This window comes from Parasteatoda tepidariorum, chromosome 7 (assembly GCF_982258835.1).
Source record: "Parasteatoda tepidariorum strain Cologne lab strain chromosome 7, Ptep-v5.0, whole genome shotgun sequence".
Lineage (NCBI taxonomy): Eukaryota > Metazoa > Arthropoda > Arachnida > Araneae > Theridiidae > Parasteatoda > Parasteatoda tepidariorum.
The window spans coordinates 60002861-60019868 of record NC_141761.1 but is presented as its reverse complement, the minus strand read 5'-3'; the positions used below and the strand labels follow the sequence as shown (position 1 = coordinate 60019868).

Sequence of the window (17008 nt, the reverse complement as noted above, 5' to 3'; positions counted from 1 at the left end):
GAATATAACAATCTATAGAAGATGGTTTAATTTTCATGCAAATTACAATTTAAGGTTTAATGGTTTAATTTTCATGCAAAAGATGGTTTAATTTTCATGCAAATTACTAATAAAAATCATTTAGGAGAATGCTTACTAAATTATGAAAAGGATTCAAAAAAGCAATTTCATTATGAAAACTCTTTGGAGCAGATGTGACAATCTGATTCCTATCTATAAGATAGGGAAAGCAATAGTCCACAACTTCTTGGCGTGCTGCTGTGATCGATATCCAGCTTATAGCAATGTCAGCCACCTAAAAATGTAATAAAGCACTATAAAACATTTTGGGGACGTGTTCCATCTTATCATGCTCCATCTTTTCATCGTGCTTTGCAGCATTGATTTCAGGATCAAATATTGTTAGGTTTTTTTTATTTATTTTTACCTTTTAACAAAATCGCTCCCTATCGACATTTCTGCATAAAAAAAGTTGAACTTCATGACTGATAGACAATTATCGTATAAAAAATAAATGTTATGGTTAAAAGCTTACATTTCCTTGCAACATTCCAATCATACCGGACCATGTTCCATTTGAATCGATGCTTCCAAAAACATTGTCTTCTCTATTCATTAAAGAATAACTAAAATTCAAAATTCTTGAATCAGTAAGAATTAGGCTTATTAAAAAAATTGTAAATCAAAGTCTAACTAAAGATTTTGTAGCTCGATCCTCATTAGAAATTCTCAATTATGGTTTGTTAAGTACTTTCAAATTGCAACGATTCTTTTAATTTTATCAGAGAATTTTTTAATTTGAGATATTAAACTATTTCACTCTGCTTTCATCCGTGTAATAAAATCATAAAAGAACAAGCAAGAGCTTTGCAAAAGACAAAATCGCATGAGAAATTACGCTTCCTTACTTCAAATCACTTTTACCCACTAAAAGAAACTAAAATAAAGAATGGTTCACCATAAAACTCTGCTTTCATATTTCCTATAAGAAATATGCCCCAATTATTAACTTGCAAATTTCGCCCAACTTACAGACACTTTACAAAACATTTTTTTAAATATATTTTTTTTAATTCTAAAAAGTGTCTTAAAGTGAGTAATTCTATTCAGAAATAGATTGAGAAAATAATTCCATAACTTACGAATTTTTTTAAGTCATTTTTAAATATCTAGTTTTAAGCTCTTGTTACCCAAATTTTCGCAATTTTTTTTTAAAGTTTTGTACTGCATTGCATTTTGTCAAAGTAGAAAGACCTTACAGTTTTCGGATTAGAATTAAAAATAAAGAGTATTCTTTATTTATTTCTTCTCATATGTAAGCTTTATAGCTGCAAATAGACTTAAGGGTGTCTGTTCCAGCTTCTCACTGGAAGCGCATCGCTAGAGATAAAATCATTGCGGACTGGGATGCTGAATTTCTTGCTTCGCCTCGGTCGCTTTGGGCGAAAAGGTTCTTTCCATCCATTTTTCACCGTTTGCAATGTAAATTCTTTGCAACTGATTTTAAATTGACTCAAATTTTAACAAACCATGGAAATTTTAAGAGATATTTATTTCGTTTCCATCTGCAGACCAGTGGAATTTGTGCTTGCGGTGATGCCGATGAAGATGCTGAACATATTCTTCTTCATTGTAGTCTGTATGCGAGTGCCCGAATGAATTTAAAGACTGATTTGAAACGTCTTTCTATTTGTTGGCCACCTGTCTTATCAGAACTGGTCAAAAGTATTGAAAGTCTTGCGGCCTTGCGGAATTTTGTTTTCAATGTAAATTTGTAAATTTTTCTTCTTTTTGTTTTCTACTTACAACTGTAAGCCTCATGCTATACTTTGTGGTGCATAAGGAGTTTTAAGTCGTTTAAATAAAATAAAATAAAAAATATGTAAGCTTTGATGCTAATCTACTCAAATTCCTTAAAGTTTCACTTACAACCTTCATCCAATCGATTTTTCATTTCAGCTTTATAGCAATAACATATTTTTAAATTAAATGAATTTAATTACTTTGTGCTCTGAGCACAAGAATGATTTTTGATTTCTCACTCATAAGTGGTAACCTCCAATGTGCTTAGTTTTTTTTACTTCTTTTCTAAAGGATTCTTAAAATACGTATTAAAGGTAGTTATAATGAAACATCCTGTATATAAAAAATAAGAATGCGAAATCGCATATTTTAAACATAACTATTATTTAGTATTTTTATATCGATTATCATATCACTTGCATTATTTTCAATCTTTTATAGAATTCTAATAAAAAGAGTGATTTAGTGCTGTAACAGAAATTCACTAAGTGAGCTTCTGTCTGTTTTCTATCGCTTATAAGGTGAGCTTTTCTTTCGAAACATAATAAATATTTCTGCTTTATTATTATTTAAAGTAGCTAAACTAAAAGTTTTAACTTAGCTATTAACGGATAGCATTCTCCATTTGTAACAAGATAATTTTTTTAAATGATTTTTTTTAAAAGTTAAACCAATATCCCTAGAAAAAAAAGCTTTGACACCAGACTATAAAAATTGCTTGCTCAAACTACTTAATACGTTAATTGGTTTGTACATCATCAAAATTTTATAGAAAGACAACTAAAAAATAATTGCACCATTTCGTTAGAATACTCAGTTGTATTTCCGCATTTTCTTGTCAAAAACAAAAAATCAATAAATCAAGTATCACCGGGGCTTATATTGCCCAGTTAACTTCCAATTAAAAATCCGTACCTACTTCACTGTCAGTTGGAAGTAGGAAAATAACTTCAAAGACTTGAGAAAAGGCTTACTTTAGAGTAGATTCTTCGAGTTCAAATATACTATTACTGCTCTCTCATTTAGTAAAACTTCAAAACCTGATGGATAAAATTACCATACAACTAGAGAAGTTTGGTTCTCAACGCTGTGAAAAAGCTTGTATCAAATTACAGCATAATGTACTTGCACTTTGGGCACAACATCCGTAAAATCCATTTTACTGTAAAGCTCATTTTACGGTATAATATTATAATGTAATGTTTGAATTAATATTTATTTAATTAGAGTGATTCAGTGATACGGTAATTATTTATTTTTACGGTAATTATTACTGAAAAAAATACTGCATATCAGATTTTTGTTCCGTAAGATGTTCATAAAGTATGATTTTGTTTCGTAAGATGTTCAGTAAAATGTCCAGAAAGATGTTTCAGTTCCAGCACCCCAAGTCCCACTACTTTTTACCGGAATTTTTTACAGTGTAGTTGTTTTCTATTGAAAACTACCTCCTCTAATATCAATTTGTGCAAAATATTACCTTCACCACTTAAAATAAGCAAAAATAAACTTGAGAACACTTATAGAAAGAAATTTATGTATTACTATTTTTGTTTTTTATAACTTACGTTTATACTAGGAACTCGTTATATTGCTAAATTCTAGTTATAAAATTTTAGCTGATAAGTATTCGCTAAAAGTAATGAAAAAAAAGGAATGTTTGTAGATTTGTTTCTAGATTTTAAAGTTTAAAAAAAATTCTTAAGAAATCTGTTTCGAAAAAAAGCTGATTAATATTGTTCACTTCTCCATTAAAACTAAAAATGCTTTTAAGTTTTTTACAAGATGGCCGTAGCACCGTTCATCTCACTCCAGCTAAACTAAAACGTGCTCTATAACCAGATCATCCGATTCCCTAATCGGAAAACATAAAACTTTTTTTAAAATCTAGGATTGAAAGCACAAGTTTTTAAATCTTAAATTTAAAGTGAAAACTTTAATCAAATAATACTTACGTGAAAGGTATTTTTTCTGATAAAATTTGGAGTAAAAGCAATTCACTTCCGTGATCTGCGTACAAAGATCCATCTGGTCCTTTCAGTATATTCATCAAAGTCGATGACTAAAACGTAAAGTATGTATTTAAAATCTTTCATGATATTGAATACGTGAATTAATATTGTTTGCGTGTAATGATTTTTCTTCTTAATAGGGGAGAGTTGGATAAAACGGGATAGTCGGACAAAACGGGATACGTCGCCTAGGGACCAGACTATTGCAGCTATCTAGCGGATGACGACAGAAACTTGTTATTTGACTGTGATTATATCATTTTCAGTGCGTACCGTTTGTAGGTGTCAGAACTTTTTTACTCCATTTTTTTGCCACTTTCTGCATTTACGTGCGTTGTTTTTCACATTGTACTAAGATTACAATTTCTGTGAGTAGTACATTTGATGAAGCATTTATTAACGAGCATTCTCATGTCTAGTTAATCTAATTTTTCTTTCATGTTCAAGCAGAAGCCATGTTTGTTTTGAAAAGTGTCTGAGTCTGACAAACTGGGATACTTATGAGTTGGATAAAACGGGATAGAGTTTTTTTTTTTGTATCCCGTTTTATCCACCTATTTATTTGTTGGCCTAATACTTTTACTATATTATTATTATTATATCGAAAGAAAGGTAAAAAAGGCTCGTACAAATACATTGACCCCTGGATTAGTCGCAGTGAAGAAGTTGGACACATAAGAGACAGAATTCAATGCTGAACAGGAAAAACGCGTGAGCATGTATTGATATTCGATCGAGAAGAGAGATTATTTGGTATAACTCTAACGGACATACGAATGCTAGCATTTGAGTTAGCTGAAAGAAACAATATTAAGCATAATTTTAACACAGGGGAAAAAATGGCTGGGAAGTGTTGGTTGTAATCATTTCTTGGCAGGCATGAAGAACTTAGCCTCCGAAATCCAGAATCCACAGGTATGGTCCGAGCAAAAAGGGTTTAATCGCACTGCAGTTAAGCAGTTTTTTGAACTTTTGAATTCTCTATTAAGTAAGCATACGATTACTCCAAATGATATTTATAATGTTGATGAAACAGGAATTCTAACAGTGCCAAACAAGCCTTCAAAAGTGTTGAGTCTACGAGGCAAAAAGCAAGTGGGTAGCTTGTCTTCAGCCGAATGAGGAGTTTTGGTTACTGTTGAAACATGCATAAGTGCAGCTGGGGTGTTCATCCCTCCTATGTTTGCATTTCCTCGAGTGAAGGAAAACTCAAAACCTACGGATGATGCATAAATACAGTTTTTAGAAATTTTACTTTACAGTTTTCTGTCAATTAGTTATGTTTTTAGTTAGTTTTACACAAAAAATTAAACATTGTAAACCCTATCCCGTTTTGTCCGACCCAGGTATGCTAAAACGGGATATGTAAGAGTTTGGAAAATGATTTTTTTTCTATTTCACAGTCATTAAAATTAGTTTAAAATATGTTTCTTCTGTGCTTCAATAAGTGATGTAGCTATAAAAAAATAATGTGTAGTTCTCTTTAACAGATTTTCCATAGTAAATTAAAACAATAATGGTATTCCGTTTTGTCCAACTTTCCCCTATTATTCTCTGTTATTATCACGTTTTCGCTTTTCGAAAGTTACTTAAAGTGAAAGGTGAAAAACTGAAAGTGTTGTTCCTTTATTGTATTATAATCGCTAGATAGTACCTTATTAAGTAACATTTTAATTAAGGTATTTAGTCATTGTCTTACAATTAGGAAAAGTAAATAAGCTGTAGATTTTCAATATGTTATATTCTCTTTTTAAATAAGTTTTATGCTAAACTGAGTTCATTTAAAGAATCTTCATCCTTTATGCTGTTCAATTGATAAAGTATCGAAGTATTTATTTTTTAATTCATTTTTCCGGAGAAAATATCCTGGATGACCGCATAAATCTGTGCCCGATTTGTGTTGCATCCAATGAAACTATTACAGGATTGCAAAGAATTAACTTTCTTATGATCTTTTTTAATGTGGCTATAAAAGAACTGAAGTGGAGTGCTGTAAGCAACTTACCTAGATAAACATTGAAATGCGTGCTGAATTTCTAGGAAATGTTGAAAAAGATATCATTTTTCATCATGAAAACGCTAGTTCAACACACCAAAGTGCTTATGACGAAGGACGGAACATGATAAGTACATGATAGGTTTCTCTCTGGACACAGGCTAACAAAAGAAAGACACTGATGCATTTTGAAACTTGGCGAGAATAAATGCCGTACCCATAAATTCACATTCTTCATAAGCAGAACGCAGCAAATAACGCATTTATTTCCTTGCAAACTTTTATTTGAATCTATAAGTATGATTAACCCCAGTAATGGAAAAATCACCATTGAATAACAAATGTCGGCAAAAAAAAAACTTTTTTAATTTTATTTTTTTTTAAAGAATTTTGACACCCAATCATTATGAATGTCATACATTTATTTATATGTTTAACTTATTCATGTATAGCAATGGTGCTTGAAATCATTTTAAACTTAATTTATTAATTCTTGAATTAAAATTGAAGGAATAAATTTTGCTTAAACCAATACAAAAGTAAATAAAATGATATGGAAAATCAAAAAAAAAATTGGCGGCTATGCCTTTCGTTTCTCTTAAATTGATTATTCAAATCCTCAGTCATTTTTTGCGAGATCCAGTATTTCTTGAACAAAACTTAAAAGTGTGATTGAACCAACTTTCAGCACTAGTTTTTTATTATTATTTTTAACGCGTATCCAATTACTTAATTCTAATGCTACTTACCAATACAAAACTACAGTAACTAATACTATAATTATAATATTATAAATTACTATTATTTTAATATGTGATATTTATAATAAAGTAAAACAAGTATTGGTACTCTAAATTATAATACAAAAATTTGCTAAACAAAAAAAATTTTCACCAACTTACATTTATGGAAACCACTCGTAGATGCATCATAGTCTTTTATTTCAGTCAAATAAGCAGGCCTTTAAAAATAACAATACGGCAATATAACACAATTAAAAAAACGTTTATTAAGAACATTGAAATATTTAAATTCTACAGTTAAGAAATTTTTTATTGAAAATAAGGTTAATTGAAACTAAGGAAATATATTCAAAACAATGGGACTAATGTCAAACACGTTGATAAAACCACCGATTTTTGCATTTATATTTTTAAAAGAATTTCTAGTTCTTGTGAATAATATTTTTTTTTTTTTTTGTATTTCACAAAAAAAGAATAAACTCACTATATTTTTGGTTCTTTACAATAGCTATATCAGAGGCAGGAAACATAAAATGAACCATTCATTCAGTTTGAAAAAGATTTTGCAGAATTAGCATATGCTAATATGAAGAATTTCAAAATATTTTTCTAGTTCAGAAATAAATTAAAAATCGAACTGAAACATCAAGTTAATAATGGCAGTATTAAATGTTCTCGAAATAAAACAATAAGTTCTAAGCGTACTTTAGTGATTAGAATAAATGCGACAAGCTGGTTTTATAAAACAGAGGTTGGCAACCACTGAATTTAATAATAAAATGTGTTTTCCATTAAACCAATTTTAAAAAACCAAACTTACTTCTTTAAATTGAGGTTTTTAATGATTTTAACAAAAGCGATGATTAAATTTCTAACGAAATCCTGAGATAGTTTTAAAATAGAATATCAGTATTACAATTCTGTAAAAGTAACATAAAAGCAAATTGAGTATTTTCTCCGAAGTATTATTTTCTGTCACGGTGATTACACTAAATTATTTTTGCAAAATGTAATATATATTATTCATCCAATAATTGATGTTTACACGAATAGATAAAAGGTTTACAACTCCTAAAAAGGATTACAATCGTATGATAATGTGTCACAAATTCTGTGTTAGAGGGAATTACAGTAGTATTTCTAACGTGAGCAAAACAACCATTATCTTTGTGCTTTTCAAGTAAATTGGGAGGTTCCCCCAGCAGCTCTCTAAACTCACCATCACCCGTGATTATTTCTCATTCATCACTGTTTTTCTTTCTCCCTTAAATGTTAACATTTTCTCCAAAAACACAAAACATTTTGGTTTCCCAATATTCAAGTATTGTAGTTTTTTGTAAGAAAGTTTTGTTAACGATTGTCTGGATTTGAAAAATAATCATCTTTCAAATCCAGACAATCGTTCAAAAAAATAAAATAAAAATTTAATTTCAAGAATGCCATTTTAGTGACTTAATAAGCTCTTTATTAAGTTAAATTACTCAATAAGCTTATCTAATCACTCCTTATTAAAAAAACTAGCTGAATACCCGTTTTTCGTATGGGGTCGAAAAAAAAGTAAGAAATCAAAAAATCAATATTTTTTTTTTAGGGGGGGGAGCGTAAAAACCTATTTCTAGAGAGGTATCTTAGTACCAATATCAGAATATTTTGTACTTATTAAAAAACACCAATCAGGAGTGCAGTACTACCCATTACTAAAATTAATTATCAGTGGCGTCAATAATAATATGGCAATTTCTTACTGTTAATATACTCGAATAAGTAACTTTCTCCGTTAGTTTAGCATTTTGATACATTTTTTTTAATTCAAAATTATACCAGTTTCCGAAATTAGTTAATTGTTATTCTCAAAAAGAATTAATAGTAACTCTAATATTTTTATAATAATTTTTGAAAATCGAACTAAAACAGGTACTTTTTCGAAGGCTGTGAAAATTCGCCAACTGCGCCAGAAATGCTAAATTAAATTTTGTATTAAATATTTCTGTTATTGCCGTTATAAGTATTGTGATAATAGGAATCTATTACACCAAAGTGCATAATATAGATACTATGGTAATAATTTTTTTACCACAGTCCGAAATGCATAAGCACCCTAATATCACCATCCTACATATACATGGCATCTAATATGCAACCTTTATTTTTTTATTATTCGTTGCATATTCCAGTGCGGCTTTATAATATTAGATTTATCATAATCTGAGTTAAAAGTTTCACTCACGAAAAGAAACTGCACATATAGTATTATTTAAAATGTCACATTCAAAATTTACCATAATTTTTTGCATTCCTTCTTTCCTATTGAGTAATTTGTTTTAATTTACATTTTCTCCAAATTTTTTTCCAGTTATAACAATAGTAGCTTGGCGCTGTCATAACTTTGAATTATATGCATTTTTTTAAATGTTGATTAACTGAGCTTAAAAAAATTGGCAGTATGTTAAGTGACGATATTAATGACGAAGGTAGTAAGTGACACTCTGAACACTTAGTTTTAAACGAAAAAAAAAACTTTAAGAAATGCTTTAAAATGCTTAGCACGCTTTCTTATGGCACTGATTTTAAACAGTTATGTTAGGTTATAACTAATATTCATCAACTTGGTTTCAATTTTAAAACCCAATCCAGAAGACAAGGGAACTCCTGGATCAAGTATTGAAAGAAATTTGCCATCGTGGTTGGCTTTTTGATAGAACTAACCCGCCTTTGCGTTATATGGAGAGGAAAACCACGAAAACCTCCCACGGTCAGCCTGACGGCAAGGGGACTCAAACCCATGATCCGTCTACCACTGAGGACATTTTACGTCAGCACTGTGGTCGGTGCGAGCCGGGTGAGGAATTCGAATCGACCCGGGACTAATTGTTGGGATCGAACCCGGGTCACATCATTGGTGTTCATTCCCCTGAGCCACCACGGCTCTATTTTAAGAAAGATTTATGAAAAATGTTTTTTCATTCTTCAAATCAAAAAAAAAAAATGTGACCATAAGTTGAACACCCAACGTCGGCCCTTACGAATTTTTAATACAGAGATATAAATAAACAAAATGTCGCTTAATCATGCGTTAAATTTAAATTTTTATGATTGGTTATTTTTACAATTATTAAGTATCGTGACTTCACTCAACATTAGTCCGAAAACGCCTAATTTTTTCCGTAATGCTTAATTTTCTTTCCGTCTGAAATAAAATCTTCCAAAAACCTTTTGAACGAGTATGTCTAAAGTAAAATTGAAAACTAATAATTCGGATATTTGTAATCATCTATTTAATTTCTACTACTTATAAATAATTATTTATAAACTTCGGATTTTATTTATGTTATGAAGCATACATCCATCATATATTTCAGATAATAAATTTTTGAATACATACTGTAGAACACTGATAATCCGAACTAATTGGAGTTAGGACCATTTTCTATTTGGATTATAGAAAATTAGGATTGTTCGAAATTTTGAATGTAATCTATGTTCTTTTGCCGGCACAATCTGGGGGAAAAGTTCTAAAGAGTGTTATATCGCGAAGCATCAGAATTTCGTTCCTTATTCTTTCTTATTTCTTTCTATTTTTGTCTTTGACCAAACTATTTAGGTGAATCCTAGGATTTCCAGAATTCGGGCTTTTACACTTTAACTTTTTCATTTCTGGCGCTATATCGTTCCAGAGATAAAAGCAAATCATTTTGTTAGGTAATCACTATGTGATGTTGCCAATTTATGTATTCATGTCACAAATAAATTAAATTAGAACCCGCATGAGAGTCATAATTTTTATGATGTTTTAAGAAGACTCGTATAGACATGAATTATGAATTTCACTTATGATTGATAATATTTTCGTTATTATATCACAAAGAAAATCTGTGTTATTTTCCCACTTATAGTTCATAACATTTTGTATAAATTTTGAATCATGCACATTAGCAACACTATTTCTCGAAGTATTAATAACATGACTTTATTTTATCGTCCGATTCCTCACCTAAATTAAAATTCATATTTTGTCTTCTGATTGAATAGTTCACCGTGTTGTTACTTTTTTAGTAATTTTATGAACATTTTTACAAATATTATTTTCATTTACGAATTTTAATAGCAATATCAGTTTGAAATATATGAAATTTAGGATTACTGGATTGCAGATTTCTACTATGTATCTTAACGAATATTTTACAGTTATTAGATGATCATTTAAAGAAATCAAGAATCCTCTAAAATCACCAAAAACAAAAGTAAAAATTTCGACGCATTACATATAAAATTATAGATGTCACATCATTTGATCCATATCCATAAATACCGGAAAGTAAAATGAAATATATTTATATTGTTTACTATACTACTATTTCAATGATTTTCCAAGTCACAAAATGTTGCGCTAAATTCACAATGCTGGGCTGACATTATATTGCTTTAAATAATTCAAAACATAGCATTATGTTTAGTACTCGAGAATAAGATTACTGTTTACTTATTTATTTTTTTCCTCTTTAAAAAAATTGAAGAATTCCGTTTTCTAATATTTCGAATATGCCGACCAGGTGGCCGAGTGGTTAGCGTCCCTGACTGCGGAGCCGAAGGTTACGGATTCGAATCCCGCTCAGGGCATGGATGTTTCTTTCTCTCTGTGTTATATGTCCTTTCTCCTGTGTGTGAATGTGACCCACCCTATAATCGGGTTGAGGCTGTGTGACGTGGGAGACGCTGTTCCACTGCCGTGGCTTCGCCACAGGTGCCCACTGGGTAACGAGAAGAGAGTAGTAGTTCTGGCATTCCTGGTCAATGGGACAATACATCACAAGTGCCCGCCATTTAAAAGAAAATAATAATAATAATTCGAATATTAAAAAGCAGCACTAATATATTTGTATTTTCATTAGGCATTTGAATATTATATTTAATCTAGTTTCCGTTTCATACTTCTTAAATAACATGCACAAGTATAAAAAGATTACATATAACAGGGGGTTGCATAAATGTGGCGATAAACTTTTTGGCGAATCAGGGCACATCATCAGGATTAAAACTGCATAAGAACTCGTAAGAACCCATGCCTGGAAATGTCATCATTATGGGCAGGGGCGCTTCAGAATTATGATATCTCTCAGCATTTCGGATATCTCTAAATTTATATTTTAAATTTATTTTTTGGAATTATAGCAATTTGACGTCATTTTTTGTCTTTTAAATAATTAATTTTGATTCAAGAACACAATAATGTTTAAAATGAAAAGTTTTACAAACAGACTTTTAATGTGAAATCGCACAATCTTGACAATGTAGGTCGATGTAGACTAAAGCTATTACAATATCCCTGTGCTACTTTGGAATGGGCCCTCACTCCCCTAGAAGTTTATCGCAAAATTAATCAGCCAAAAGCATAACGTTTTTAAACTTGTATATTTCGACAACAAATAAACTAAAAACATCTTTTTAAAAAATAAAATCTTTAAGTTAAGGTGCAAAACTATTTTCAGAATTCAAATCCCCACACCCAAATTAGGCAAAATCAAGAGTTCGAAACATTCTTTCATTTTTTCATACCTATCGTTGTTTTAAAGGTCCCGTCATAAATTCTATTATCTTAATGTTAATAATTCCTTCTCAGATAGTTTTTTAAAGTAACAGATTGCTCAAAATTTCATGTGATCCTAAAAGTACTCCTTTTATTTTAACAAAACTAAAATAAAATTCAAAAAGGAGTTTTAAGTGTTTTCGATCCATTCTCTAAATCGGATATAAACATTAAAAATGGTGCATATAATCAAAGTTATATTATGTTAGCGGAAACACTGTAATTCAATTGAAAATGTTTTTCCCTAAGTGCGACATTAATTATTTAGCTAATAATACTATATCAAAACAATGATTTTAAGAACGCACATTGGGTAAAATGTTTCCTAAAGAAATGGGAGGGATTCTATATATTATTGAGTTTTATCAATTCTATGTATTTTCAAAATTAAAGGTATTAGAGTTTTGCGAAATCTTTTACTTAAATTTAATTTTATTTAATTTTTTATGAAAACATTTTGTTTCACAATATTTTTCATAAATAATTGCACTATAGTCGGTCATTTCTTTTAAACAAAAATTATTCAATAAAATAAATGAACAGCATTGTAACGATTAATAAACTTTAATCCTTATTTAATGTTTATTTATTATTACTTTTTTGTAATCTTGGGTCAAATTTAAGTCAAAAAATGTAAAGTCTCTAAAAGTAGTCATAAAACAAAATTATTTTTAAAAAAATTAAAAAAAAAAAAAAAAAGAAAACAATTTTTCTACGGTTTTACTCAAAAAAGAAAGAAAGATAATATTGAGTGTAACGTGTAAGAATCGAGTTGATATAGTCTTAGTTCATTTTCCAGAAAATATGCTTATTTTATATAAATTTCCTCCTAAAATGTCTTGCAACAATTTCTTATAAAACTTTTTAAAGAAAGTAGATGAAAAGTCGATGCTTCATTTAATGTTATTTATTGTTACTAGAAAATCAACAACGTTTCAACTGTTTTCTTTAAAAATTTTATAAGAAATTCTTGCAATACATTTCAAGATAAAAATTATATAAAATCAACGTAATATTTAAAAAATTAATTATGACTATATGTAACTCGATTCTTTTAAGTTACACGCAATATTTTATTTTTTTCTTACAAAACCTTAGAAAAGCTGTTTGATAAATGTCTTAAAACTATTTTATGTCATGCATTTTCATTTCAGGATTCGTTAAGTTTTTTTTTTTTAAAAAAAGTTGCATTTTATTTTTTTCTCAATATTTTCAAATCTTTGTAAATTTAGTACTGACTGTTGACCTCGACATGAGATTTTTTGTACATAATTGTATCGCAAATAACTTGAGAGAAAAGCTTGTATAATTGTGTTTATCTACATTATTATTAGCATGGTAGATAGAATAGAATAGTAGATTAATAGAGTTGATATTAAGAGAGTTAGATAGAAAATGAGAGTAGAGGTTTTTTGCTATTAGAATTGCTATTGAAATAGCAATCAAACTATCAGTTAAATTAATAATATTCATTCAGTTGCAATACAAAAAAGATATCGTAGCAATAAATACTTTCGATGATATCGTAACAATTAATAATTTAGACGCTATCGTATAATTAATAATTTAATTGATATCATAATAATTAATAGTTTCCTGGAATACGGTGGGAATTTTACTTAAGTACAGGACGGAAACGGACTCAAGTCTAGAGTTTTTGGATTCGATCATTTCATTAACCAATTCCGTAGCTTTAATCATCACTGAAAAATCATACCCAAAACTGAGTAATACACAGACACAATTAATGCTAAAATATTTTGATTATTTTTATTTACTCTCTTGCTCGTGGCTTTACGTTATAAGATTAAGCGTGATACTTTGTTTAGAAATTTAATTCATGAAAATAAAGATAAATTGAAATCAGTATCAATTGACATGATGTTGTTGCTTGAGGTCATCTCGGGATAGTCAAAATTTACTAAAATCAAGAATCAAAATTTAAAAAATCAATTTGCTAAATGAAACACTTTTTAAAATCGTACTAGAAACAAAATAAACTCATGGTTTCAGATAATTTTAAGAATACTAATTTAGTGACGTAGCACCGATCCACATGCAATCACGCTGATAACTTAGGTTTTTAAAAGTAATTAAACATTAAAGAGCGTACAATAAAGCCTTAAACAGAATCGTCTACAGTTTTGTTTATAACAATGACTAATGTTAAAATAATGCGAAAAAAAATTTTTTTTCAAACATCTCTCCCGAACGAAATAAATAAGATTTTGAAGCAATTTTTTATATAAGGATCTAAAATTGCTCCTTGTAGTCGATGTATAAATTTCAGAACCGTAACGATTCTGAAGTTATAAGAGATTTAAATTAGCATTTCGCGACAAGAACAGTCAAAAATACTGAGTAAACACAAAAGATAAGTCGAAAATAAAAATAATAAAATTATGAAGATTAAAAAGCTTTAATCTGCACTAATGTTTGCTATTTTTGTTTTAACTAATTTGTAATCCTATGTCAACTTTTTGTCACAAAATATTTACTTATTATCCAAAAGTAGTTAGAAAACCAACTGAAATATATATATATATATATATTATTATTAAAAAAAATAACCTTTATAATTGCTTGATATTTTTGTTTTAATTAGAGTACTTTTGCAATCCTATATCGAATTTCTGTTGAAAAAATTAACTAATTACCCAAAAGTAGCCTGTAAAAAATTTTAAAAAAAATAGTGTTATAATGATTAAAAAGCTTTAGCCTGCGTTACATTTTGTGAGTTTTATTTTCTATTAAAGCTTGCTATTTTTCTTTTAATTAAAGACTCTTTTAAAATCCAATCTCAAATTAATGTCGAAAAACGTATGATTTCAAAATAATTAGCAAAAGGAAGAAAATGGTAATATCGAAAAGATTAGAAAGATTTAACCTGCATTGATGTTTGTTGCTTCTGTTTTTATTAAGGGTATTTACTAAGTCAAATTTGTGTCCAAAAAAATTTGGAAAAGAAATTTAAGTGTTTTTAAAATTGTATTACAAAAGGCAATGTTTTCTAATGAGGTGAGCAGGGACCGATTGATAAAACGCACCCCACCCTAGTCAGTGAGAAAAATGAAAAGCAGAATATTCTAGAACAGCTTTTGATCTAATGATCGTATTTTCATGTTTCAAGACTAATTCCTAGTGGTTCGATGGCTTGACCTCATATAATCAATTATACTAATTAATTAGTAGAGACATTTTAGATTAAGAAATCAGACACGAATAAGAACTTTCCTTTCATAATCATTTCGTTTTTTTTCCCGACGAATTCGGATTTTTTAATTGGGTATAATATGAAAAAAACACAACTACTTCCACTTACTAGGAATAACATTTACCTTTTAGTTTAATTAATAAGCTGAGTTTTAAATATGTTTACTAAATTCATAAACTTAGATAATATAACAAAATAAATTATTTCAAAAGGAACTAGAGTAATACAATTCCAACCTGCCGAATAGCGACTTATAACAACACACTTCATTTAATGTTTACTTGTTGCTAGAAATCAGGTTCGCAGAAAATGCTGTTTACTATACTAAACTGCAATGTTTCTTGACAATGGAGAAATATGCTGAGGGAAAACGAAGAAAATAGTTCCCGGCGCGATGTCTGCATTTCGAGGTAAATTACGCATTTCACAATAGAAATATGATAAGTTATCTTAACCCACACATATATAGCGTTAATTTGCTATAATTTTCTTAAAATTTTATATATTTTCAGATTTACGAGCGGCGCATCGCGGAATGGTATCTTTATTTAGTTATATTTCTTCTATATAACGACTGAACTTATTTCTCCTTCTTCCTCCGCCAGCCGTGACGTCATTGTCAAGAAACTTTGCATTCTAGTATAGTTAAATTTAGTAGGAATTATAGGAGGCTTAGTAGGAATAACACGACCTGTGACGTAGGCTATAGTATACCCAATTCTCAAAATTAGGGGGGGGGGGAGCAGCAACCAGATAAATGCTTTCCCAATAGTTTGTTCAAGAAAGCGGTCTAAAGTTTAAGTCCTTAAATGATAATTTTACTTTTTCCGTAGTTCGCTAAATCTCGAGAGCTTTTTAAGCGAATTAAAAACTTTTGCATCTAATTATAAAATTCCAATAAAATAACAATTCCCTAATAAAATAATTCCATGCAAAAAATAATTATTACTAATTATTTATTATTTGTAGTATTTTATTTAAAAATAGTCGAAAAAGTTTTAATTTTAAGTTATTTGAATTTTTACATTATTTTAAAGAATATAATTTTAAATAGAAAAAAAATTTTTTGAACGAAATTAGTTTAATAGTTTTTGAGAAATCAAATTTTTATTTGTGACCTTCTTAAAATTTGATAATTCAAAAACTGTTCGACCACAGCGCTTAAATTTTGCCTTCTGCCATTTCAAATTTCGTTTTTTAAAATGATATAAAAAATCGTATGCCTCACAATTTAAATAATTTTCGACTCTTATTAAATAAAATTATGAAAAATAATAAATAACTTATAAAAATTATTTTTTGCATGGGCCTTGAAATAATCAAATTTTATGATTGTTTTGAATTCGCTTAAAAAGTTGCTGTAAAAGTACTGAATTTCTTTGATGCGTATACTAGCGGTTAAAATTTTTAGCTTAGTGGTTGGAAATCGGACTCAGGACCGAAGTTTGATCTTCGACTCCGCTGAGACCAACCGAGTACTACATGTGATATACATGCTCGTAAATTTTGTGGAATCGTAAGTCCTGTGGTCCATCGCTGAGATGCATTAAGGATCTAAAGAATCTGGAATCACAGTGATCTGGCAAAAATTTCCTTCTCCTTCAGATCTATGTCTAAATTGAAGAAATGGACTCACAAAATTGTGATGGCGTGTGA

At 29.2% G+C, this 17008-nt stretch overlaps 2 protein-coding genes across 3 annotated transcripts in view; one reads left to right on the top strand and one right to left on the bottom strand.

The window, feature by feature from the left end:
* Nucleotides 1-17008, top strand: part of LOC107448798 (serine/threonine-protein kinase Nek8) — an 81649-nt gene that overhangs the window by 34116 nt on the left and 30525 nt on the right. The window lies entirely within an intron of this gene.
* LOC147807169 (glutamate receptor ionotropic, kainate glr-3-like) lies at nucleotides 107-6772 on the bottom strand. The gene is made up of 4 exons (XM_087168801.1): nucleotides 6714-6772; nucleotides 3759-3865; nucleotides 536-626; nucleotides 107-295 (listed from the first exon to the last, which is right to left on the bottom strand). Exons 1-4 carry the CDS (start codon nucleotides 6741-6743, stop codon nucleotides 107-109), a joined length of 417 nt encoding a protein of 138 aa, XP_087024927.1. The 5' UTR covers nucleotides 6744-6772.

Coding starts and splice junctions, on each gene's coding strand:
- LOC147807169 (XM_087168801.1), bottom strand. CDS start 6,743: ATGATGCATCTACGAGTGGTTTCCATAAAT. Junction 627..3,758: donor TCAGAAAAAATACCTTTCAC/GTAAGTATTATT, acceptor TTTGAATTTTAG/TTATTCTTTAATGAATAGAG. Junction 296..535: donor TTGGAATGTTGCAAGGAAAT/GTAAGCTTTTAA, acceptor TTACATTTTTAG/GTGGCTGACATTGCTATAAG.